The sequence below is a fragment of the Eumetopias jubatus genome, unplaced genomic scaffold (assembly GCF_037043125.1).
Source record: "Eumetopias jubatus isolate StellerSeaLion01/CBP00866 unplaced genomic scaffold, mEumJub1_p1.0 scaffold_10, whole genome shotgun sequence".
Taxonomy (NCBI): domain Eukaryota; kingdom Metazoa; phylum Chordata; class Mammalia; order Carnivora; family Otariidae; genus Eumetopias; species Eumetopias jubatus.
Genome location: NW_028274816.1, coordinates 92131576 through 92156618, shown reverse-complemented (window position 1 = coordinate 92156618; position 25043 = coordinate 92131576). Strand labels below are relative to the sequence as shown.

Genomic DNA, 25043 nt, shown 5'->3' with positions numbered 1-25043 from the left:
AAGTTCACACTCTGGGTGTGGAGCCTACTTAAAAGAAAAGAGAGGGGATGGGGGACTCAGCTTTTTATCAGATTTCATACACTGGTGTGATAGGCAAAATCGGAGCCCATGATAGATCAACGCAGTTATGTAAAGATCCCAATCCAAGAGTCTAGACTTGGCTTAGCCCACCTCAACAGAGAGGAACCTCCTTATCAACATCTAACGCTATCTAAGAGTACATACAGACAAAAACAAATGTCTTTTTTTTTTTTTTTTGTATGAATTTGTGGACACTCCAGCCCTAAATACCAATGATCTCTTCCCTCTAGAGTCTCATTCAATTAGGATAGGACTTCTCAACCTTGGCACTGATGACATTTTGATCTGATCCTTCTTTGCTGTGGGAGGGAGTGGACCTGTGTGCATTGTAGGATGTTTAGCATCATCCCTGGCCTTGACCTACAAGATACCAGTCGCACCCCCGAACTCCAGCCCCAGTTGTGACAACCAAAGCTATCCACAGACATTACTGAATCACTCATGGTTGAGAACCACCATTAAAAGTCTTAATACTTCTTATACTGGTTTTATGCAAGATTTGAATTTCTCTGTTACCTGGAGTCCTATCTCCAAACAGTCACTCTTACCTATCTCTAATTTGAAGAAAGCTTGCGATAAGGGGTGCACATCCTCAACAGGCAACTTATAGACCATCAGGGAGGAGTACCTGCCAGGAATGGAGAGGGAGGCTGAACTCCATGTTTCAAGAAGACAACCATTAATGGATGCATGTCTAAAAAACAGCAACAATGTCACCAACAATTTGTCTTGATGTACGTGTCTGCAGAGCCATGGATACAGTGGTAGTGGGAATGTTCTTTAATCAACAAGAAGTCACTTTATTCAAGCAGAAGCAGGAGGGGGCTCTCACAGTATGGCTCCCTCTTGGGAGGAATGGGAGACAGAGGAGACCAGCAGCACTTGCACCCCAAGATGGGGAGAGGCAGGATGACTTATCATCCTTCTTCCTTAGTGAAAAGAGAATAGCATTTAAGTACAAAGAACTAAGTTCACCTCCTGGCTCCACCACTAGGATTTGGCATGATCAAAATGACCTCAAGTGCCATTACCGATAATAATAAAAATGCTAAGAGCCACCCCTCACTGAGCTTTGACAGATGCCTGGCACCGGGTCCCGGCTTTAGACAAGTGGTTGCATTTAATGGGGATGGTTTTACCCTGTAGAAAGGATCCAGATGACCAAGGTCCATGCACACATTAGGACCTGGCACATGATAGAGCCGCCAGGAATGTGAATTCCCTTACAACAATCAGCTTCCCAATCAGTACTTTGCTCTCTTATATCCCTCCTGTGGAAGGAAATTCCCTTGGAATTGGGCCTTTCTCTAATAATTAATCAATAAATAAAATCACAGTTAATTAGAGATTAACCTCTAATTAATTAAGTCACAATTACCACAGAGCTAATAAAAAAAGAAGAATGATCAAGTAAAGCTTTTATTTCTCTTTGCCATAATAGAAAAACAAAAAAGATGAAACAAGCCAACCCCTGTGTTTACCTTTCCTGCCGAGCAGCCTGGGGGAAAAGTCTCAGAATTTCGCAGTGGAGCGGCTCCACCTGGGCAGGTGTCTTCACCTTCATCTCTAGCAGATACTCTTTACCAAATTTGCTTTTCAGGTGTTGGATGGAACCGATACATCTGGAGGTCAGAGGAGGATGAAGTCAAGGAAGAGGAGAAGATAAATCGATTGCCAGTGACTTTCAGCCTCTGGAGTCCAGGGCCAGGCCACTCCAGCCCCTGACGGTGATAACCCTGTGCAGGGAAATGTCCTTTGCTCAAGGCCCACTGGGAGCCAAGGGTGGGTTTGAACAAGCACCCACCTCAGCCTTCCGGACACCATGATGGCCACGCGGTCACACACGGCCTCTGCCTCTGCCATGTAATGAGTGGTCAGGAGGGCGCCCCTCTCCGTGTTCCTAAAGGTGGCCCGGATCGCCTGCCTAAAGGGAGGTTAGGGGCAATGTTAGCTGGTGGGAATGCTCAACGTAAGATGTCTTCTCATCTTTTAAACACGTTTTACCAGCACACGTGAAATAAGTAGTGAATTCGGTTTAGACAAAAAAAGGAGTTTTGGAGGGACAGCATTCATGTAAATACCCAAACTATCGGGTAGAGTAATATAATTCAGAACGTGGCTGGTGCTGAAGGTAGAAGATGATATTGGGTAAAAGGTTATTTAGAAAAATGCTGAATTCCAAGGATATGTATGAGAGGGCAGTGGGAAGAAAGACAGAAAACGAGGAGCACTTATTTAAAAGCATGATAATAATGATATAAACCCTAAAATACAAAACAGCAGATTTCAGAATCGTCCTAAGAACTTGGGATTTCTTTTTTCCTCATAAGAACTGTGTATCAGGTGATGCTGTAGAAATTGAAACCGAATAATAGACTGATGTGGTTGAGTATAAAAATGGGCCATGCATACCCCAAAGATCTATGATAAAAACAAGATTCTTAAGAGTATTAGGGTGTTAGAATTATCTTTTTCTCCTTAATAAAAACTGGCTGTGATAGGGCATCAGATTTTTCGCCCTTAATATTGCATTTCCTAATAATGGGTTGTCTTTTTCCTTATAAACAATGATTTTGAAGACTAGTCGTTATAGGACTAATCAGTTCACTTAGGATTACTCATGACATCTCACCACATTTGCTGCTGCCCCTCGGGGTCCATGCCCGTGGACGGCTCGTCCAGAAGCACCACCGATGGGTTTCCCAGGATGCTCAGCGCGAAGCACACCTGGAACGGGAGAACAGCGTGTCTGGCACCGACGTGTGGGGTGCGCAGAGTAACACCGAGCCCCCCTCTTACCTTCCTCTTTATTCCCTCGGATAAGGCCTTCACGGGCAGCTTCAGCTGGTCCTGCAGCTTGAGCACATCCACCAACCTGGAGGAAGCAGAGTGAGTCAATCCACATTACCCCCAAACTATGGGGAATGTGTGTGGGGAATGGGTAAATCAGAACAAACACTGTATTAGAGACATTTTCTTTTTAGAGACATTCTCTTTAGAGACATTACAGACATTCTGAATGATCATAAAATTGAAACTACCTAGGATACTTTATGAGCCTTTTATAGTGGTCAAATTCATATTTTTCAATGACGTCTTTCCATATTAAGGAATAATCAGTAACATTTTTCTCTCCAGGCTTAATACAATACTCCACTGGCTTCTTGATAACTACGTCTTCTCCCACAGGTGTGGAGTCATCGGTTAGAATCTCCCTTCCTTATTTCTGTGCGAACATCTTTCCTATCACAACCCTCCAGGAGAGAACCGGTGTGTCTCCCCCACGTACCGTGTGATGGTGACTGTGGCGTCCCCTTTCTTCAGCCCTTTGATGGCAGCGAAAACCTCTAGATGTTCCCTCACTGACAGGTTAGGCCAGAGCACGTTCTCCTGAGGACAGTATCCCAGGAACCCGAGGGAGTCCCCCTCACTGCTCCCTTTCAAAATCACCTGCACAAAAAGTTCATTCCCACATTCAGCCCAAAATTGTGTATACACACATATGGGCACATGAGTGCGTAATTCAGTGATGTCCTCGTACACGCACAGCTGCCAAGAGTGCAAATGTAAATAAGTGACCACTTCGCTGTAGGCAAAAGATGGCAAAAACTCAATAAATCAAAAGGAGCATATTCCACATTGTCATATCTCTCTACAGACTTTATTTCCAAGTCCATTACCTTGGTTGGATTCAGGGTGGCTTACTTTGTTGTTCATTGTTTGACTTCCTTCACTGATCCAAACATTCAAAGGAGTAGACACTTGTTGAGGATTCTATTTCCCCAATGTTAAACTAGCTATAATTATAGGATCTGTTGCGCAAGTTTATTGTGAGCATTAAAAATGGCAGTGGTAATAGCCAAACTGTGGAAAGAGCTAAGATGTCCATCGACAGATGAATGGATAAAGAGGATGTGGTATATATATACACAATGGAATATTATGCAGCCATCAAAAGGAATGAGATCTTGCCATTTGCAACGACGTGGATGGAACTGGAGGGTGTCATGCTGAGTGAAATAAGTCAATCAGAGAAAGACATGTATCATATGACCTCACTGATATGAGGAATTCTTAATCTCAGGAACAAACTGAGGGTTGCTGGAGTGGTGGGGGGTTGGAGGGAGGGGGTGGCTGGGTGATGGACATTGGGGAAGATATGTGCTATGGTGAGCGCTGTGAACTGTGTAAGACTGTTGAATCACAGATCTGTACTTCTGAAACAAATAACACAACATATGTTAAGAAAAAAGAAAAAGAAGAAGATAGCAGGAGAGGAAGAATGAAGGGGAGTAAGTCAGAGGGGGAGACGAACCAGGAGAGATGATGGACTCTGAAAAACAAACTGAGGTTTCTGGAGGGGAGGAGGGTGGGGGGATGGGTTAGCCTGGTGATGGGTATTGAGGAGGGCAGTTCTGCATGGAGCACTGGGTGTTATGAACAAACAATGAATCATGGAACAGTACACCAAAACAAATTATGTAATATATGGTGATTAACATAACAATAAAAAAATTTAAAAAAATGGCAGTGGTTCTCAATCAGGGGCAATCTTCTTTCCAAGGACATTTGGTAATGCCTGGAGATGTTTTTGGTTGTTACACTTGGGTGCTGCTGGAATTGAATGGCTAGAGACCAGGGATGCTGTATAGGACAGTCCCTCACAAAAAAAAAAAAAAAAAAAAAAAGACCTAGACCAAAATGTTACCAGTGCCAAACTTAAGAAATTCTGAACTAAGATAATAAATGAAAAGTCCTTAGCACTAGTCTGGCACATAGGAACCAGTAAATACTAATAAATAGCATTCATTATTTTTATGAGCCAATCACTGTGCTATATGACAATATTAACAGGTAATGTGTACCAGTGCTTACTATGTGCTAGAATCTAAGCATTTTATGTGTTTTGAATTACTTTATCCTTAGAAAAATCCTATATGACTCAGGTATTAGTTTTATCGTCCCTGTTTCACATAGGAGAAAAGTAACATGTGCATTCATTTAGTAACTTGCAGAAGGTCACACAAGGTAAAGCTGGGAGTTAAAGCTGGACTCTGCCTTCAGAATCCAAGCCCTTGACCTCAACTCTATGTTGTCTTTCCCCAATACAAAGGAGGAGAGAACTAGTTAATGTGGGCTCACAGAGCTTTCAATCTAGACAGAGAAATGGAAAATAAAAACAAGTAGACACATATATGGATGAATTATAGCCCCTGCTTAATGCTTTCAAGGCAATAAATGTGATAAAGAGTAAAAAGGGAAGATCCAATGTAGCCATGAGTGTAGTCAGGGCAAATCCTTCTGGGGAGGTAAATTTTAAAGTGTTGAGAAGGAGGTAACCAAGTACAAAGCCAAAGGAGGAGCACTCTAGCCAATGGAAAAATAAACCCAAAGGTCCTACAGAGGGATGATGACCAAAGGCCAATATGAGCAAGGGGTGAGCAGAGCCCAGATCTTACAGGGCCTTTTTTTGGCCATGCTAAAGATTTTGGATCAATTCTAAGTGAAGGATGATAAGCAGGATAGTGACATGATCTCATCTGCATCTTTTAAGGACTGTTCTGACTGCTGTGTGAGGCAAGAGGAGAAATGGAAAGACAATTCGGAAACTTATGTTGCAATCCACACGCCTAGACAACCTCTCTTCATGGTCCCACTCCCTCTGCCCTCAACCTTCTGTCAAATGTCAGCAGCAGGTCCTCCTCAGTGTTGTGGTCCCTGTGGACCTCTGGCCATCATGTTATCCAACTTGGCCTAGACGTACTACCAAGTGACATTCACATACCATTCTAGCTTTTGATTGGGAATTTAGACAATCCTTATTTTTTTTTCCTCTAATCTATGACCTCTCTTTTCTGAATAAATCCTGGATCTTGACAATTCATTTCAACAAATTCTTAGGATACATAAGTTAACAAAAAATAAAAAATAAAAAACCCAAAGATCTCTGACCTGAATAAAGCTAATGTTCAGCTTTACTTTTACCAAAACACTTCCTTTTAATGTCACTACTTTTCATTCAATAAAACTATAGTGTAGATAACATGGAGCCCTTTTTGGCACCTCACTATTTTTGGAATTAAGGAGAAGTTTTTAATTAATCCTCTTCATTCCATGCATAACTCAATGGATTCATAAGAAAGGATCATTTATGTATTTTTAAGACTGTCATCAATGTTCACGGGTTAGTGCTTGTTCAAGGCAGCATTAATGACCATATTTCTGTGTGGTTTACTGACCTGCCCTGCGGTTGGATTTGTATCTCCAGTTATCATCTTAATGGTTGTACTTTTACCAGCTCCATTGTGTCCTAAGAGCCCTATAACTTCACCTGAAAGAAATAGGTATGCTTAGAACTTCAAATAGTTACAATAAATCTAAAAGCAAATACTACTGGGGGGCTCACTATGTGTCAGGCTCTGTATGAAGTGCATGAATGCATTAATTCGTCTGTTCTACACACACACACACACACACACACACACACACACCCCTAAGCGTTGTTACTGGCTTCAATTATAGGCAAAGAAACTGAGGGGTAAGGAGGATATATAACTTGCCCATGCCCATGGTCATATAGCCACTAAGATGCTGAGCTGGAACAGAAACAAATTTTGGTCCCAAAGTCTGTTGCATTTAACAGACACTTTCACAAAACGTGCTCTTTGTTAGGATGGAGACTGCACTGCTGTGTCCCAATGAGTTTCCTCTTGCGTACATTCCCTGTTGTGAAATTAATGGCACTTTGAAAGTTATAACATCCTTCTTAAGTGCCTCCTTTTTTTTTTTTTTGGTGTTGTTCTTTTTTTGTTTGTTTGCCTGTTTTAACAGAACAGACAGAACTGTCTTCTTAGGCAAAGAAAAAACACTGTTATCATAACTGAGGCTTTTAAGCAGGACGGATCTGCGTGTGCCTGTAGATGAGTGGGCTGCCTTTCATGATTATCAACAGATGGCCCCAGATTCGGGTACTATTATTCCCTCCCAAAGACCTCATCTTGGGACGTCAAGATAGCTCTGCCAACAGTTAAAACTACTGTCTCCAACCTTTTTTAACACAGAAAGAGACATTTCTTATGGCCACTTTTTTCTTCCTCTTCGCAAAGCAGTTTCTCTTTTTGCCTGCATATTCCTTCCGTAGACAGCTAGCAATGATGACGGGTTTCTGTAGAGACAAGTAAATAACAATGGGGCTTTATTCTTACCTTGAAATGAGTGAGTGTGCCATATTCCCTCCAACCACGTTTTTCCCTGTTACAGAATCATGACTCAGACAAGTCCTTCCCCCAGAAACTGCCATTTTCAAGTGAAATTTCCCAATCTCTATTCCTGCAGGGAAATAACATTTGCACCGTATCGCATGCTCTGTGCTTCTCTTTCTCAGAAAATAGGAAGAGAGACATCCACCAAACCAACAGGACTGTTAAGACACACACTCACATACACACACATGCACACATGCACACAAACACACACACACCTCAGATGGACTCTCTCCTCTTGCAGTAAGCTTTACTCAGTTCATAAGAATCACAATGTCTTACTTCGGTTTTGTAATGTGTGGCTTCTCTTACCCAAAATACCACCCTGAGAAATGCATTAGCAAGTCTGTGCCTGTGCGTATGTGTGTGTGTTTCCCTTGTTCTATGTCTGTGGACATTGCATATTCAGTGAAGTCAAGTGCTGAGCTATGTGTGTAAGGACGAAAGAACCGCAGAGTATTTTTCGGAATATTCAGATGAATGTTTTTAGTCCTTCTACCTCATCAAAGTCTTCAACGGTCCCGGCATTTGTGGTTCTCCTTCTTTCCATCTGAACATCTTCATCCTCTCCTTCGGGTTCTTCTGGGTTTGGAAAAATGCCACTGCTTCTTGGAGAAATTCTGAAATCAAAACAGTGTGATAATAACAGGTTTCCAGTTGAAAAACTTGTAGCAAAAATGAGCTTTCTGTAGACTGCTCTCAATTGTGTGAATGGATTCACTGTGAGTACAACATAACCCCCATTTTTCGGCTCTGCGCCATCTGCCTTGCGAACAACCTGGTTTCCGTGATGAGTCAAGTGATGCAACTCTTGCTTTTTCCCTAGGTTTACTTTTCCTTGTTGGTTGTGACTTTTAAAAATAATAATAATAATAAAACAGGACACATTCTCTGGCAAAAGATTTTGGGGCACGGTTGTGTGAGAAAGGTAGCATCTAGGAACTGTAATTTTGGCACAGATATTTTGGAATTCTGAAGACTTTGCGAGAACTGTGGATTGAAACATTTGGAATTCGAGACACATCCCAGAAAATCCAGGACACATAATCACCAGTATGTGAGCATTGTCACTTCCTAGGAATGTTTCAGCGTCACTCCTTCCTGACTGCTGTCTATCCAGTTCTTTCCTTCATCACCCCCCGCACGGATTGCTGCTGATTCTAATCTCCCTCCTTCATGCCATCAAAGATTGCTGTTGTCTGCTGATTCTTGTCATGCTCCTGCCCTACCACCTACTTTACGCTTGAATTTGATTCATATTTTGTGAGTTAGGTGAGGTTTCCAAAACACGCCTGTCTTGATTTCCCATTATGTAATTTGCAAAATCTTTCCTACACTCCTCTATTCCAACACCCTCTAAAATTCAGCTTTAATTTAATTTTCCATTATCTTCCAATACAAACTTTCAAGTTCTTTCCAGCTGTCTACTCAAATCTACAGGAAGATGGCATTTATATCAACTTCTGTTCTTTTGCTCAGACTACCCTACCTTCCTGGACTGGCTACACTTACCGATTGTTTATCTATACTTACCAGTTATTTTAAAGATTTTATCTTTCGTATATAACTTTCTTTTAGTATGTCAATGAAATTCCTTAATTTTTCAGTGTCTCACGTGTGCTGATGTGGCTTCCCTCATTAGATTGTAAGCTCATTAAAGTATTGTGAATTATAATAATTTTGTACACTATACAATCCCTAAAAAAACAATCCTGTGCAGTTATTTTTACTCAATTAACTTAAGCATATTAAAATGTTTTCAAACAATGAATATTAAAATAAAACATGAAATTGTATTTGAATTTTCTCAACCTGAACACAGGATCTTTTCTCATTGATTTCTTCCTAAAGTTCACTTCCAGACACCGGAGAACAAAAACAAAAATGCAAAAATGGAGATAAGGCTAAGGGGAGAAAAAGACAATCAATATTAGAAATCACCATAAAAACAAGTTCAATATTGGAATTTATAAAGACAATCGATTTAATATCCAATGAAACTCTCAGAGCTAGCTTCACTGTTCTTCAGAGAAGCTGTAATAGACAAGATAGTAGTAAGTTGGTACCAGGACTATTCATGCCATTGAGAGTTTGGGCTCTACACTCCATGTCAGATGATTGTTATAAAGAAAGCGGTCCAAATTTTAAAGCCTCTGTGTGTGTGGTGTGTTGCTTCAGATGCCTAAAATACTGCATTTTTAAGTGCCAAAGTTAAACTTTTTAACTTAATGCTAAGCAAACAAATGTGTCCCCCTCATGCAAGAACATTTAAATGGAAATGTACTCTTACTATGAGCGGTGCCAGAAACGCAGTTTGATGTTCTGAAGCTCCTAAATAATCCATGGAGTCAGGAGAAATCTGTAAAATGAGGAAAAGTAGGTTTAGATGAACCTTTATCTGTTCTCAAATCTCATCTCATGTAAGACACATTAATGTCCTTCTAATGACTTTGCCAGCGTTCTCTCGAGCATCAGGTAAAAGTCGATTTCCAACTGTGTTATGTGTCTTCCTTGCTTCCAAAGTCACTCAGTAACCTCCTCTCCTGTGCTGGCCTAGAGGCTCGGATGCTTTTAGAACACTGCGAGTCAGCAGGATTCTCCGTGCTAAGAGAATCCTGGGTGGTGTTGGGGACCATTGAAGCCATGGGCAAGATCTGTCTTAAGACAAACCCTCTTCCCTAACTTTTACCTGCCTTTCTCCCTACATTTGTGCTCCTTCCCTAAAAGCCCTGGAACCAGTACATTGCTCTGTCCCTTGCTCCACCCACTCTTAAGAATAATCATGACAACTCTCCATGCTAAAGACAAAACTCTTCACCTGGAATTTGGCACGGTTTTCATTAGCTTTACAACACGTGCATAATATACAGAATATACATGCATAATACATAAGTGCATGATTTCCATTCGATTCACAATACATTCTGAAACATCCCCCGACTCCTTAGTAAATAAAGAGTAAAGAACCAATTTTGTTTCTTGAGCTGTATTTCCCAGGACTTTTTTCTGAGCAATGTTAAGCTGACACAGGAAATCTCTATCACAGCCATCCATCATCTAGAAAAGATGATTATATTTTTCTCATTGAATGGTTTTCCAGGACGCTGACATTATTTCAAATAATCTTGTTCTCCTACGTGTCTCTGTCACCCGCTTCCAAACACTGTACCACATCCCAAACCAGCTTCAGGCACTCTCATCTTTGCCCTGTCTACTATGTTCTATTTCTTCAGCTTCCTTGCTCTACCATCCTTACTCCATAATTTGGAGGTGGTGACCCTCCAACCCACCAACCCCACCACTGTCCCACTGTCCATAAACCCCCTCATCTCCTTAACTTCATCATTCCCCAGCTTAGAATCTCCATGGTCCACTGTTACAATCCCTGCTTATACAGAACCACTGCTCATTGCCACATCGATTATACCTTTATCCTTTTCTTGGTCAGACTCAACTGGCAAAACACTAACCCTGATTGAACCCAACTCCACCTGCCCTGAACTGCATCTGGGAAGGACACTATGATAAGAGAAACTATCAGCTTTGTTGACTGCACTTGCAAAGTAGGGCAAGGGGTTTTTTAATACCCCCTGTCAATTCTACTGGTGATCTACTTTCTTAAATAATTGTTTACATCTTTTCCTCTATCCTCAACATCCCAACACCCCCCCTGTTCACCTCACTTTAAGTTGATAACTTCATCTCTTTCCCCAAGAAAGGAGGATCACTCAGAAGAGAATCATGCGTTTACTACCATCAAAGCCATTAAATTATCTGCCTCTGGCTACGATCTTCATAAATAGATGGAATGTTCCTGCTTTGATGGAAAGCAACCTCTCTGCTTGGGTGCTGTATGATGTTTTGTTTTCCTCAGCTATTCGAGGAGTTGGCTTCTTAGGTAGTTCATGTCTCTCTTTTCATCAAAATTTTTTCTCCTATAAGCACGTTATCTCCCTTCTTATAAACAAAAATGTAGTTTCCTCATCCATCTACTTTCCCATCTCTGTTATTCTTTTCAGTGAAACTAGAAGTAGGTGTCTCTACAGCACTACTTCCTCATATCACAGTATCTACTAAGCTCGCTCTTGTTAGGTTTGGTGTTCACCCTTTCCTTGAATTCTGTCTGGCTAATAGCACCGATGACTTTCATGTAGTCAAATCCAGTGGTCTTCTTCTCAGTCATCAACTTTCTAGACCTCTCATTTGATGGTTGAATCACTCGCTCCTTCCTGAAATATTCTTTACTGCCATCTGGCACATGTCCTTCTGTACGGATACTTTAAGCATTTAAGGAGAGTTTCTGAGAAGAGATTCTGGCACTCAACAGTTCCCCACTTTTTCTCCTACCTCATGGGCTCCTCCTCAACCTCACTGGCTGACTCTTCTTACCAATCTTTAAATTTTGGAGTCAAGGCCAAATCTTTGGCCCACTTTTTATTCGAACTGTTCTCACTCTGTAGGTTATATTATCTAGTGCTGTCACTTAGATATCAGTTATATGCTGATGGATCTCAAGTAACCATATGCTGGATTTCAGACTTATACACCCTACTGGCTACTTGGCATTTCCCATTGTGTGCCTATTAGGAATCTTAAACCCAATATGTCCAAAATTAACAGAAAAAGTGCATCTCATTAGCCTCCCAGTAGGGTCATTTGGTCCCAGGAGAGAGGCTTATCACAAGAACTATAAAATTCCACTACTGCAGAACCGCCCTTGACCTTCATGAACCAAGGCAGAGCTTCTTATTGAATAATATAACCCTTGCCTGTGGTAAGAGAATGACCTTTCCAAGACAGAGATTTCAAATTTTGTAGATAAGGACTCCATCTACATTTCTACAGTATCCTAGGCTATCTCCAATGCTACACACTTCATGACCTGAGGACAGGTGTGACATTACTTACCTCAGAGAAAATGAATAGAGAACCAATCAGTGTGAAAGGTGGTATTAATATGGTGCAGAGAAATAACCCTAGAAATCCATATTCATTTAGATCCGTAGCAACTATCGAGAAGATGGTGATCTAAAAAAAAAAAAAAGCATCCTAATTTCACTAAAGTGTAACAAATCTGAATTTGAGTATATTTTCCAAGAGGGTGGGAATTCATCTTGTAAATGTTCTTATTTTCAACTTTCCCCTCACAAGGCAGTACTGCCACCATGTTTTTTTGCTTTGCGACAGAGGATTGTATCAGAATTCTGTATTTGATTGACTGTGACATTTTTAAGACACACCAGGGCTTCTCAAATTCAGTGTGCATGCAAATCAGTTGGAGTTCTTGCTGAAATTCAGAATCTGACAAGAGGGCTCTTTATCACACATTGCTCAGCCTTTTTCTTTTTTTTTTCATTTCACAGGAGGTCATAGACATCTGTTGGGGTTTAGACATACCAGTTATTCATTTTCACAGCTGCATAGTATTTCTTTGAGTGGATATGCAAGAATTCAACAATTTTGCCTTTAGAAAATGTGTTGTTTCAATTTCTCTGCTCCTATAAATAATGGCCTACATAAATCCTTATCTATTGACACTCTTAATCTTTATTTTTCAAAGATTTATTTATTTTATTTTAGAGAGAAAGAGAGAGACTGAGCACAAGTGGGAGGAGCTGAGGGAGAGGGAGAAAGAATCTCAAGCAGACTCTACACTGAGCATAGAGCTGGACACGGGGCTCGATCTCACAACCCTGAGGTCATGACCTGAGCTGAAACCAAGACTCTGGCACCTTACTGACTGTGCCACCCAGGTGCCCCCACACTCTTAGTCTTTTAGGAAAGATTCTGAGAAATGTAAATGCAGGTTAAAATTTATGTGGAGTCCCATTTTCAGCAATTACTAACAGATTATTTTTCAAAAAGATGGTGACAATCTATGCTCTTATGAACTTGAATGAGTGTGCATGTTACACCACCTCACTGACACTGGGTGCTATACCTAGTTACTGTAGGTGTCCTTGTTTTATTGCTGATATTAGGTGAATAGCTGTATAAGTTTACTATGTACTGTAATATTTGCCACTGGTTTTTAGTAATTTGTCCTTCCTGTGCTTATACATTTTACTGGGCATTTTTAAAGGAATTATATGGTGTTTTCTTAATTCATGCAGTTCTCCTCTCTTAGTTTGAAAGCTCCTAATAGTGAACCATCATCTCAATCTAAAATAAATCATACTGGACTATTCCTCTTCTTCTAATTTTATTTCTGGGTTTGCTTTGTCATCTTTTAATTTAGAGAACTGTCTTTGATATTCCAAATTAATTTATCAATGATACTCTTTTTTACTCTATCTTTCTTTTTTTAAAGATTTTATTTATTTGTCAGAGCAAGAAAGAGAGAGCACAAGCAGGGGGAGCAGCAGGTTCCCCACTGATCAAGGAGCCCAATGTGGGACTCGATCCCAGGACCCTGAGATCATGACCTGAGGTGAAGGCAGATGCTTAACTGACTGAACCACCTAGGTGTCCCTATCTTTCTTAGGATTTGTTACTAAAGTTATGCTCACTTTATAAAAGGCACTATTTCACTTTGTGGATTTTTTTATATAAATGTTATAACCATGATTCCCAAAATTTTGCAATCTTCATGCATGTTTAACAGAATTCAGTGGTCTCTACCAGTGCTTTTATAGCATTTTTTAATTTTCTTAAATTCCTTATTCTAATTTATTTCTTGGTCAGATTAATTTCATCCTTAAATGATTCTTCTTCCCCCACCCAGCTTTTTTGAGATATAATTGACATATATGGTTTATAAATATTTTCCCCATTCCATAGGTTGCCCTGTCATTTTGTTGACTGCTTTGTTTGCTATGCAGAAGATTTTTAGTTCGACATTGTCCCTCTTGTTGATTGTACCTTTAAAATACATATTCTTAAAATTATTTAAAAATGATTTAAAAATCAAATAATATGCACTGTCTGCATACTTACAATTAAGAAGAAAAATGACCAAATACCACTATTTTTTCTCCCATTGCGAAAAATGAATGAAATCACATATGTCAAGAAAACCAGAGATGAGACATATCCAATACTACACAAGATCTGAAAATAGAAATATTAAGGTTGGATAAGGTAAATACTACCTAGGAAAGCATTCCTACTTAAACCTCAACTTCCCAAACTATGCGATAGCAAAGGTAATTTGAAGTTCTTTAGTTTAAGATAAATAATGTCATTGCATTCATGAAATATAGTCTAATAAAACTACCTCATAATTTTTGCCACTTACCTGAACTAACAGGTTTTGAATTATAAATATAATTTCATCTGGGCTAAAAACGTAATCCATTATTTGCATCAGAAGGAGGATCAAGAAGTAGAGTGGAATATCCACCAGTGCCTGGCCAAACCAGTATGCAGAAGGGTAGAGGCCTGAAATCCGTAGCTGGGAGTGAGCTTTTCTCTGGGAAAGAAAAGGAAGAATCATCAAAAGTGCTGAATAGTCGAGGCTCGAGAAGTTGTAAATATGTGGTCACAAAATCATTCATTTTTTTTTCTGTGTCCCTTTCATATATTATGCCGATTTAGTAAACGAGACTTCTACTGGCCACACTCCTCTTCAAGGGGATCAATGATGCTCCAAACTGCATGGTGACTTCATCATCCAAAGGAGAAATGCACTAATATAACCAGCTCACATTCTATCACAGAATGACTGGACATTGCCTCAGTAAGATTCCCGTTCTTGTATTCACAAAGCTACTCTTCCTTTTGACACTAATGGAGACTTGAAAATTGTACAAAGATTCAAAAGATGTAGGATTTCCTGTAAGATGCAAATTTCCTGTAAGATTCTTCAAATTTATGCTGAGTGTTCGGAGTCCATTAATTATCGGCATTTTATTTTAGGTCTAAGAAATGATCTTCTAATAGGTCAATTTCATTACCAACTCTTTAGGTTGGCATAAGAAGATGTCTGTTAAAACTAATAAGATAAAAATAAGACACTTACTGTCTTGAAGTAAACCACATTTTTCATTATTACATATGAAAACTAGTAAGTAGATTTTGATATTGTGCCTCACTCTAAGCCCTACTGTTGTGGTGATTGTCTTAACACAAGGCTTGAAATATTACTTGAACTTTAACAGAAGCACAAAAGCAATGGAAATTTTAAACCTAAAATGGAGTCTATATAAAGACATTCCTTAGGAAAACTGTTAGAATGGAGATAAATATTCTGGAAAGGGGAATGTATCTGGAAAAACAGCAGGAAAAAGAATGATAGCGAGGGTGCGTTAGAGAGCTGGACATTTTCTGTTCAGTAACGTGTTCAATATACGTTTACTGAGCCCACCATGTGCTTTGTGTTGGTCATGGGCTCTTGTGGAGTTTAAATTGCAGGGGGCAAGAGAGATAAAGGTGATATGCAAATAAGTGTAGGGATAGGTACATAATTAAAATTGTGAAAATCAAAATTTAAGAAGTAAAATTAAAAGTGTTAAGATAAGGGTCATAGGAAAGGTGAATTGTAATTAGGGGTTTTGTCAGAGGAGTTTCCCTTATGAAGGGCCTGAGTTAAGTGTCTAAGTGGTGAGTAGGAATTATACAGGTGACAGGTAAGGCAGGGGACAGAAGACCAGCAGTGGGGAGAGTTGACCCTCTCGGGAAACTAGAAAGACAGCATAGCTGGACATAGTTATCGAGATAATAGTGGTGTCAGATCAAAGTGAAGAGAGACATCCAGCTCCAGATCATGCATGGCTTTTCAGGCTACAGCAAGGATTTCATTCTTGCTCTTTGGTTTGCCAAGAAACCACTGGAGGGACTTAGGCAGGTAATCAACATGGTCAGATGTGTGTTTTTAAGTAATTGCTCTGTCCCACCGGGTGGAGAATGGATAAGGAGAAGACTAAGAGCGAGCAGTTAAGGAGGCTGATGTGCTCATCCTGGAGAGAGATGATAGTGGATCTCACTGGGGTGTTGAGGAGAGATGGAGGGATGTGGAAAGATTCTAGACATATTTCAGAGGCAAATTCCAATTCACCATTAGCCGGCTATGGAGGTTAAGGAGAAAGAGATATCAATATCATGGAGTTGCCAATTCGATTTGGATTTTAGATAAATATCTTATAAAAAAAATTTTAGTACAAGTATGTTCCAATCGAATGAAGCTAAAATGAATCTTGAAAGGGGCAGCCTTTTTCAACAATAAGCCACAATGCTGTGGTGAGTTGGTTAGGACTGTTTAACTGAGTAACTCCACCACAATCTTAAAGCGAAAACCATTGCTGAGAGAGGCATTGTGATAATGTCAGAGGGTCGTGGCTACCAATAAAAATCTAAGTGATAAACCAGATGAAAGCTGCCCTTCCCTGTTAGCTGATGATACTCCTCAGCTGTCCTTCCTGAGGTCTCACAGTTGTTTAAGAAAAATAACATTTTCTTCATATTTGCCAACCTTTTATTAAAAGCATGTAAATTAGGTGCACCACCTCCATAGAAATGTATGGTCATAGAGTGGAGAAGGGGTCTCTGAGTAATAAGAACATGCAAGGACTTTGTTAACTCTTCTTACTTTATAGTCGCCGATGCTGCTCATCGCAATGTAAGGAGTAAAACAGGCTGCCACAGGTATCCAGAAGAAGGCATTGCTCAGGTACCCGTGCTCATAAGACATGTGCTCCTAAAATCATGCAGAACACGTGAACTGCTAGCAATTGGACATCTGGTTCATCTGTGCTTGATCTTAACTAAGTCATTCAAATATGTGAATTAGGGTTATGAAGAATGTGGGGCATCCCCCCCGCACCCCCAAATCTCTATAGCTTTCCAACAGTGTGCAAGAGGCACTCAACAGTTCTTACAGCTCTTTCTGAAGAAGCACAGAGGTTAACGCAGGGGTGGAAGTTGTTAACTACCTGCATGATGGCCACATCAAAAAATGAACAAGGGAAAGGAGAGAGAGCTTGACAGTGAGGGCATCTCCGTAGCAGCCGAAGGGAAATTCCGCTCTGCATCATCGAGTGCATCTTCCTCTACACAAGGGACTGGGGTCAAAGCTAAACACTACCCAAGACAATCAGGCAGGTCACCTAGGCTGTGGCGGCCACATACATAGAAGCTACAGGTAGCAGATACAACTAGAGAAAGCAAGATGTCTCCAGAGCACCATTTCTTCCTGTCCTAATTTCTCCATGTTTCCTTTCTGCTTCCAGCCCCAGCAGTGGAGAAAAAAGGGGGTGGGGAGTCTGAGCAAGGTCACTCTCTCCTTTCTACTCCAAGATGTTAGACTAGAAAAGGGGGGAAAAGGGCAAAGCCCACCACTGCCAACCCACCCAGTCCACCGCCATTAGGCCACAAACTGACCCTGCGGTGTTTGAATTGGATAGGAAATTGAAGTGTTGGACAGCACTGGAATAATTCTTTTTTTTTCTTTAAATTTGTTTATTGTTATGTTAATCACCATACATTACATCATTAGCTTTTGTGGAATAATTCTTAATAACAAAGAGTGACCGGGGAGCTGTGGAGTATGCTGTGGAGTATGGTGTCATTTCAAGAAGGCCAAGGGAGATTCAAGATGGCGAGATGATAGAGCTGCTCACCCTCCCCCACTGTGGTGTGTGGAGGTTCTGTGGAGGTTCTGACTCAAGATCTGAGCAGGCCTGGCAAACTGTATGTAAACAAGAACTGCTTCTAGTTCAGCCCGTCTGCTGATCTAGTCAAAGCTGAACATTCTTTAATGGAAACTCAATGCGCTCTGAAGAAAAATAATACAAAGAGCAATAGTGATAATGGGAGCAGTTTATCAAGTGCCTGTGCTTTCCGATGTTTTTGTGCCTTACTGATCGTCTTTAACTCAGTCAACTGCACCTGGTGCTCACATTGCCTTATTTACTTCTTAAGAAAACTTTGAGATGAAGTTTTTTATCTGTATTTTTTTCCTGTGGATTGCTGAGCCAAGGGCTACAGAAGGTCAAGTTGTTAAGGACCCATTGTCTGGCCTTTAAGACTCTGGCTGTTTCAACGAGGTCCCATTACCTACTGCGACAGACAGTGACAGATCTAAGATGAAAATTGTCAGTTCTTTTCCTCAACTAATTGTATTTTCTGCTGTTTCGCTGACCCCAAGTCATCCAATTCAGGTTATAATGTTGCATAATCATTACCAGATAGTGTGTGTATGTATATAGGTGTGTGTGTATAAACCTGTAAATGTAAACTACATGTATGTAAAACATACACTTATTCAAGAACAAGTTCACAAAAATTAACATGATGTTATTTCAGCATTTCGAGTGTCTTCTTGAAAACTCCTTAAAGTTCAGGATAAGTGAGATAATATTATACTTACTTCTGGGGCGCCTGGGTGGTGCAGTCAGTTAGGCATCCGACTCTTGATTTCAGCTCAAGTCATGATCTCAGTGTTGTGGGATCGAGCCCCGCATCGGGCTCTAAGCTGGGCGTGGAACCTGATTAGGACTCTCTCTCTCTCTCTCTTCCTCTGTCCCCCCTCTAAAAAATTATACTTACTTCAAAATATGTGCTTCTGTCAGTCCGAATGTGTTCTGAAGAATTAAAAATTCCAAGTAGCCCATTGCTGATGATATCCATGAGGACAGGAAAGCAATTCAGCCTTTTGGTGTTACATGCTATTGAGAACCTGTGATCCTAAAATGTAACAAATATGCATTCTAAGTTCTCAGAAAGCAAATACAAAATTTAATGAAAGAATATGGTAGAAAATCGTTCGAATTATTGACAAAACAGGAAGGCTAAAGCACTAAATGTGATTAATATCACCATCACTCATATTATTTGATTAATTCCCGATATACCGCAAGGAATAATTCAGTATTTTGCTCTTTACTGACCATAGCATCAGCCGTGTGGCTATTTATGCCTAAATGCTCACAAAATGAAATGCCTCAGATGCTTTTTGGCAGCAACACCATAAAACTCCACAAAGCAATGCCTCTTTGACATGGCAGTAGGCTTCCTTTCAAAATGCGATACACGCACTTTATAAATTAAGAATGCGTGGATACTTAGAAGCAGGAGGCAGGCAGCTACTGTAATGAAAGCATAGGTTTTCACAAATACTGAGATTGCAGTAGCAATGCTGCATGTAAAAATCTCTTTTCAAACGGCATTTTAAAATCATTTCACAGTATATGTAAGTCATAATGTTGTACACCTTAGACTTATACAGTGCTATTATCTTAATAAAACTGGGGGGAGACATATGGTAAAAAATGTTACATCTCTTTCTATATATTATATAAAATATATGACGTGTATATACATATACATATAACATGATTACTTCTTGCCCAAATAAAAAGAATGTAAGTAAGTTATTATTTGGGCATGCATTTTTGCAATCACAAATAAATCACATGGATTGTATCTAATCTAATTACTTAAAGTAATGTTTACTGATATTAAGAATGCCATCTTTTAAACTATTTTTCTGGGCACACTGGAAACTAGCCTGATTAAAACATACCAAAGACTAGTTTGATCAAAGGTAATTTCTAATTTTATTATTGGCACAGAAATTATTTCTGAAAATTAACTCCAAGTTGCATTTACCTGCTGTGGTTTACACATGTAACACTCTCTTGTCATCTTTTTTCATTTGTCTGTCACAGGGATTTCTCCCCAAACTCCCACAGGGTCTAGGCAGGTCATATACATGCATGAAGCAGCATGGGGATAAAGCAACTTGGCAAGTAAAGTCCAAGTCTAAACTGGGCAACTGTTTCTCAATTCCAACCACAGACTGCCAGAATTAGCATATGGAGGGATTTTTCAAGGGAAGTAGAAATGTAAATTTTTATAAGAAATACACCAATCCTAAATATTGCCAAATAAGGCAGTCCTTCTCAAACTTCAGTGAGCATACTAACGCAGATTTTATTAAAGTGCAAATACTCAGTAGGTCTGGAGTGGGGGCTGAGAGTCTGCAATTCTTTTCTTTTCTTTCCAACATCTGGCACATAATTTTTATTTATTCATTTATTTATTATTATCATTATGTTCAATTAGCCAACATATAGTACATCATTAGTTTTTGATGTAGTGTTCAACGATTCATTAGTTGAGAGTCTGCATTTCTAACAAGCTCCTAGGTGATCCACTGTTGTTGATTCATGAACCGGAAGTTGTAGGAAACAGAAATTGTTTTAAAAAGATTTTATTTATTTATATGACAGAGCGATAGAGAGAGCACAAGTAGGCAGAGTGGCAGGCAGAGGGAGAGGGAGAAGCAGGCTCTCCACTGAACAAGGAGCTGGACGTAGGGCTCGATCCCAGGACCCCAGGATCATGACCTGAGCCAAAGGCAGCTGCTTAACTGACTGAGCCACCCAGGTGCCCTGGAAACAGATATCTTTTAATATCAGATAGCTAAATATAAATATTTATCTGAAGATTTGACCCATTTGTGAAAAGTTTAGCAGCCAGACTTGAGTTTTTTTCCCGTAAAAAATAAACAAAAATCTACTGTAAAAAAATTAAGAACGATTTCTTTTTTTTTTTGGTAATAGAGCTGAAGTTCACAATAGATATTAATCAGACTTATTATTAGAGGATTCCTCAAAGTGTCATTTGAGTTAAAATCCAATTGAGAATAAAATTTAAATTCATTATTAGAATGGAATACAATTGATAATAAGATTTAAATTCATTGTTAATAATAGTGCATACAATTTAATGAGGAATAAAATCAAACAGCATTTCATTCTATGTTGTTATAATGGAGGCTGTGGGCAAATATTTGCAGTACAACTTCTCCTCTTACAAATGAGAGATATCCCATCTGTTTGTGTTAAATTGGCCTTTTATGTCCGTTGTTAGGTATTATTCAAATGGCATCCATACCCCATCTTTGGTGAGATGCAACAGTCAGAGCCCAACATACCTTGTCATCACCTGACACAGTGATAACTCCATTGTATGATAGCTCGTTTGGGCCACTTCTAGTTCCAAAGGCATCCACTTCCAAAGCTATGTTCTGTTGCCTCAGTGAATGTATAAAGTTATCAATACTTGACCCTACCATGAAGGTAAAAATCAAAAGAAGCAAGAGGCAAGTAAAACAACAGGCAAGTAATATTTAAAAAATAAATAAATAAACCCTAAACTAAATGATGTCACACAAAGCATACCATAATAAAAGACTGTCTAAGGATTTCCTTAGAAAGGCAGAAATGATGCTATGATACCAAAATCCATTCTGATATCAAAGATAGGACAAGATTACTTTCCCTAGAGCCTAGCCATTTACATATAATTTCTGTTAGTGTAAAAATACTATTTAAAATTAACATAATCCTTAAAGATATTAATCTTCTATTTTCTTAGAAATTTGGAACAGATTTTTTTCCAGCACCCAAGAATGCATAGTACTTAAAAAATGTTGTGGAAAGGCCTCAAAGATCAGTCAATGATTTATCTTACTAAATCCCCTTTGGTTGCTCAGTGCAATCAACTTTAGGATTTAAGGAACCTTGCAAGATGTGTTTCTAAAATAAACTTCCCAGCCTTGAATTTTTCATTTTTTTAAATTAATTTCCTATTTGGCCTCATATGTGTTTTCTAAAACATACAGAATTTATTTTTCCCTTCATGGTTTATGTTGTCTGGGGAATCTCTCAAGAAGAACAACACTGAAAAGTTACATTTTAGCTCTATGTTTACCTGTTTTATTGATGACCAGTAAGTGGGTCAGAGGAGCTTGAGGTGGTTGTCCCGGAGAGAGGAAGTACATATTAGGAGTCAGTCCCCAAGAATAACTTTTTTGATATAACTCATAGAATAGATGTTCCAAAAGCTGAGGGCAAAAGCTGATGCCAAAAAGCAATAATCTACATGGAGGAAAATGTAAAAGAAAAAAAAACATCTATAGCAACTTTTGTAGATTTTTAAGTTTGAGTAGATAATGGATATTAAAATAGAAATAAATTCTAAGCACTAATCAAATATAGGAATCAGACTTCTCCCCCCACCCCCAACCCTTGTTTCTTTTTTTCTAAAATGAAATCGTTCCTAGTATCTATGCTTGGTCTTCCTTTTTTTTTTTCTTTAAATTTTTTATTGTTATGTTAATCACCATATATTACATCATTAGTTTTTGATGTAGTGTTCCATGATTCATTGTCTGTGCATAACACCCAGTGCTCCACGCAGAACATGCCCTCTTTAATACCCATCACCAGGCCAACCCATTCCCCCCACCCCCCTCCCCTCTAGAACGCTCAGTTTGTTTTTCAGAGTCCATCGTCTCTCATGGTTCGTCTCCCCCGCCGATTTCCCCCCCTTCATTCTTCCCCTCCTATCTTCTTTCTTTTTTTTTCTTAACATATATTGCATTATTTGTTTCAGAGGTACAGATCTGTGATTCAACAGTCTTGCACAATTCACAGCGCTCACCGTAGCACATACCCTTCCCCAATGTCTATCACCCAGCCGCCCCATCCCTCCCACTCCAACCCCACTCCAGCAACTCTCAGTTTGTTTCCTGAGATTAAGAATTCCTCATATCAGTGAGGTCATATGATACATGTCTTTCTCTGATTGACTTATTTCACTCAGCATAACACCCTCCAGTTCCATCCACGTCGTTGCAAATGGCAAGATCTCATTCCTTTTGATGGCTGCATAATATTCCATTGTATATATATACCACATCTTCTTTATCCATTCATCTGTCGATGGACATCTTGGCTCTTTCCACAGTTTGGCTATTGTGGACATTGTTTATGCTTGCTCTTTCTATCTCTCTAAATGCCTCTCCTCTGCCCCCCCGCCATTTTGGACATGTCACTCAAGCTCATGATGTTGGCTAGGTATGACTCTTAAATATCTCTCCAATTCCTACTTCTTTCCTCTGTTTCCATCTTGCATTTCTTCCTTTTTCTAGACCACTGAACACAGGCATACCACCAACACTCAGACGTACGACACTCTGAAACTTTTTCCCTTCCTGTTCCCAATTTGTATAAATTACAACATTTTCTCATTCACTCAAGTTCCAAGGACCATTTTCCACTAATCTGTCTCCTTTAAGTCTCTTTCCTGAATAGCTGAAAATTTCTATCATATCATCATTAGGTGCCTAAAAACTTTTCTCTTCCACTTTTCAAGTTTGGACCTTAATTGTCTCTCTCCTGACCTCTTTCAGTATTGTCCTCAATGACTGTTTTCCTTGTCTCCAGAGTCTACTATTTCTGAGCCATTTTTGCACCATTGCCCAGTTAAGGGCAATTTGGCAATCTGTTTATTTTATTGTATTTTTTATTTTACAGAGAGAGTAAGAGTGAGCGCAAGTGGGGGGAGGGGCAGAGGGAGAGAGGAAGAGAAATCCCCAAGCTGACTCCCTGCTGAGTGCAGACTCTGACACAGGGCTGGATCTCACTACCCTGGGATCATGACATGAGCTGAAATCTAGAGTCAGACGCCCAACTGACTGAGCCACCCAGGTGTCCCCCCTGGCAATCTGTTCTAATTATGTCAATCATCTTTTCAAATAAAAAATAAAACTTCAATACTTCCTTACTAGTCATAAAGCCCAAACTCTTCAGCTGTATGTGATACGTTATCAAAATTATTTTTTACTTTTCTGTATACTTTATGTTGTAATTAACTCAAATTGATAATAGCTCTTCTGAGTTTTCATGTATCTCCATACTCAGTATTGTCCCCTCTGCCTGAATTTCCATCTTCCTTTCTTTCCTTGACTAACTGTTATATTTTCCTACACCAGACTCCATTTCTCCCTCATACAAAACGATTTTTCTGATGCCCATATTGGAACATAATCTTTCACATACTGAATGCTCTGATTGACAATATTGTCTAATCTTATGCTATGGTTTTTAGTGTACTTCTAATCACCTTCAAGAGCCAAATCTCATGTCTGATTTATTTTGATAAGTGTTACAGATATTTAACATAGAGTGTTATGCAGAAGTGCTAACAAATATTTTTTAATGAATGATTCCTGGCTGGAGAGCAGGATTTTTGCAAGGAGGTATTACTCAATGAACAGCCCGAAGCTATAGGGAAATGTGTGAACCATAAAGCAGGTTCCAGAGAGTGGATGGGTCAGATACAGCCTGGCACAGGGCTATTTGGGCAAAGAGGAAGTCCTGGGGATGGGACCCAAGTGCTAACTTCCATGCTTCAGAAAAACGATTTCAACCCTTGGATAAGAGCAGATTCTGTGTGAAATTAAGAGAAAAAGCCCAAACTTTACCGGGTTTAATTACATACCCACCAAAGCAATTAGAAATTGTTTTCTGTGTTAAAAAAAGACCACATACAATTGCTGGAATTTATCTCAGAGGGTTTTTTTGTGTTTTGTTTGTTTGTTTATTTGTTTGTTTTTGTTTTTTTCCCCTTGAATTTATTTTGAGATCACTAACCCAACATATCTGAAACACTTGAGTACTCACATGGTCAACAGAGTTTTTTTTTCATTCTTTAACTTGAGGAAGCGAACTTTTGCTATTGCACAGAGTTGCTGTCTCCAGAGAGCCATGCCGCTGATTGATTTCTTTGTTTCCTTAAAGGAAGACAAAACTTGTTCCAGCTCAACAAGGCTTCCTGTATCTTTTGTCCTATTACTTTGTAACTCTCCCCAAATTCCAGCATCTATAAAACATAAAATCAATAATTTATAATGTGTCATTTTAGATGTGCATTACTTAGATTGTTCTATGACCATCTTTTCACCAGAAGGTG

General features: G+C 39.5%; 1 protein-coding gene across 3 annotated transcripts in view; it reads right to left on the bottom strand.

Annotated features, from left to right (window-relative positions):
- The window catches only part of ABCA9 (ATP binding cassette subfamily A member 9), a 60257-nt gene that overhangs the window by 5769 nt on the left and 29445 nt on the right, over positions 1 to 25043 (bottom strand). For all 3 annotated transcript variants that reach the window (XM_028112862.2, XM_028112863.2, XM_028112864.2), the window contains 19 exons: positions 24755 to 24953; positions 21999 to 22165; positions 21220 to 21353; positions 18828 to 18965; positions 16870 to 16977; positions 14581 to 14754; positions 14280 to 14393; positions 12252 to 12371; positions 9634 to 9702; positions 9156 to 9247; positions 7843 to 7963; positions 7129 to 7246; positions 6321 to 6412; positions 3371 to 3531; positions 2881 to 2956; positions 2714 to 2808; positions 1886 to 2005; positions 1563 to 1703; positions 630 to 709 (listed from right to left, as the gene is read on the bottom strand). In XM_028112862.2, the coding sequence (XP_027968663.2) occupies positions 630 to 709; positions 1563 to 1703; positions 1886 to 2005; positions 2714 to 2808; positions 2881 to 2956; positions 3371 to 3531; positions 6321 to 6412; positions 7129 to 7246; positions 7843 to 7963; positions 9156 to 9247; positions 9634 to 9702; positions 12252 to 12371; positions 14280 to 14393; positions 14581 to 14754; positions 16870 to 16977; positions 18828 to 18965; positions 21220 to 21353; positions 21999 to 22165; positions 24755 to 24953 (2319 nt within the window). The remainder of the gene's footprint in view (positions 1 to 629; positions 710 to 1562; positions 1704 to 1885; positions 2006 to 2713; positions 2809 to 2880; positions 2957 to 3370; positions 3532 to 6320; positions 6413 to 7128; positions 7247 to 7842; positions 7964 to 9155; positions 9248 to 9633; positions 9703 to 12251; positions 12372 to 14279; positions 14394 to 14580; positions 14755 to 16869; positions 16978 to 18827; positions 18966 to 21219; positions 21354 to 21998; positions 22166 to 24754; positions 24954 to 25043) is intronic.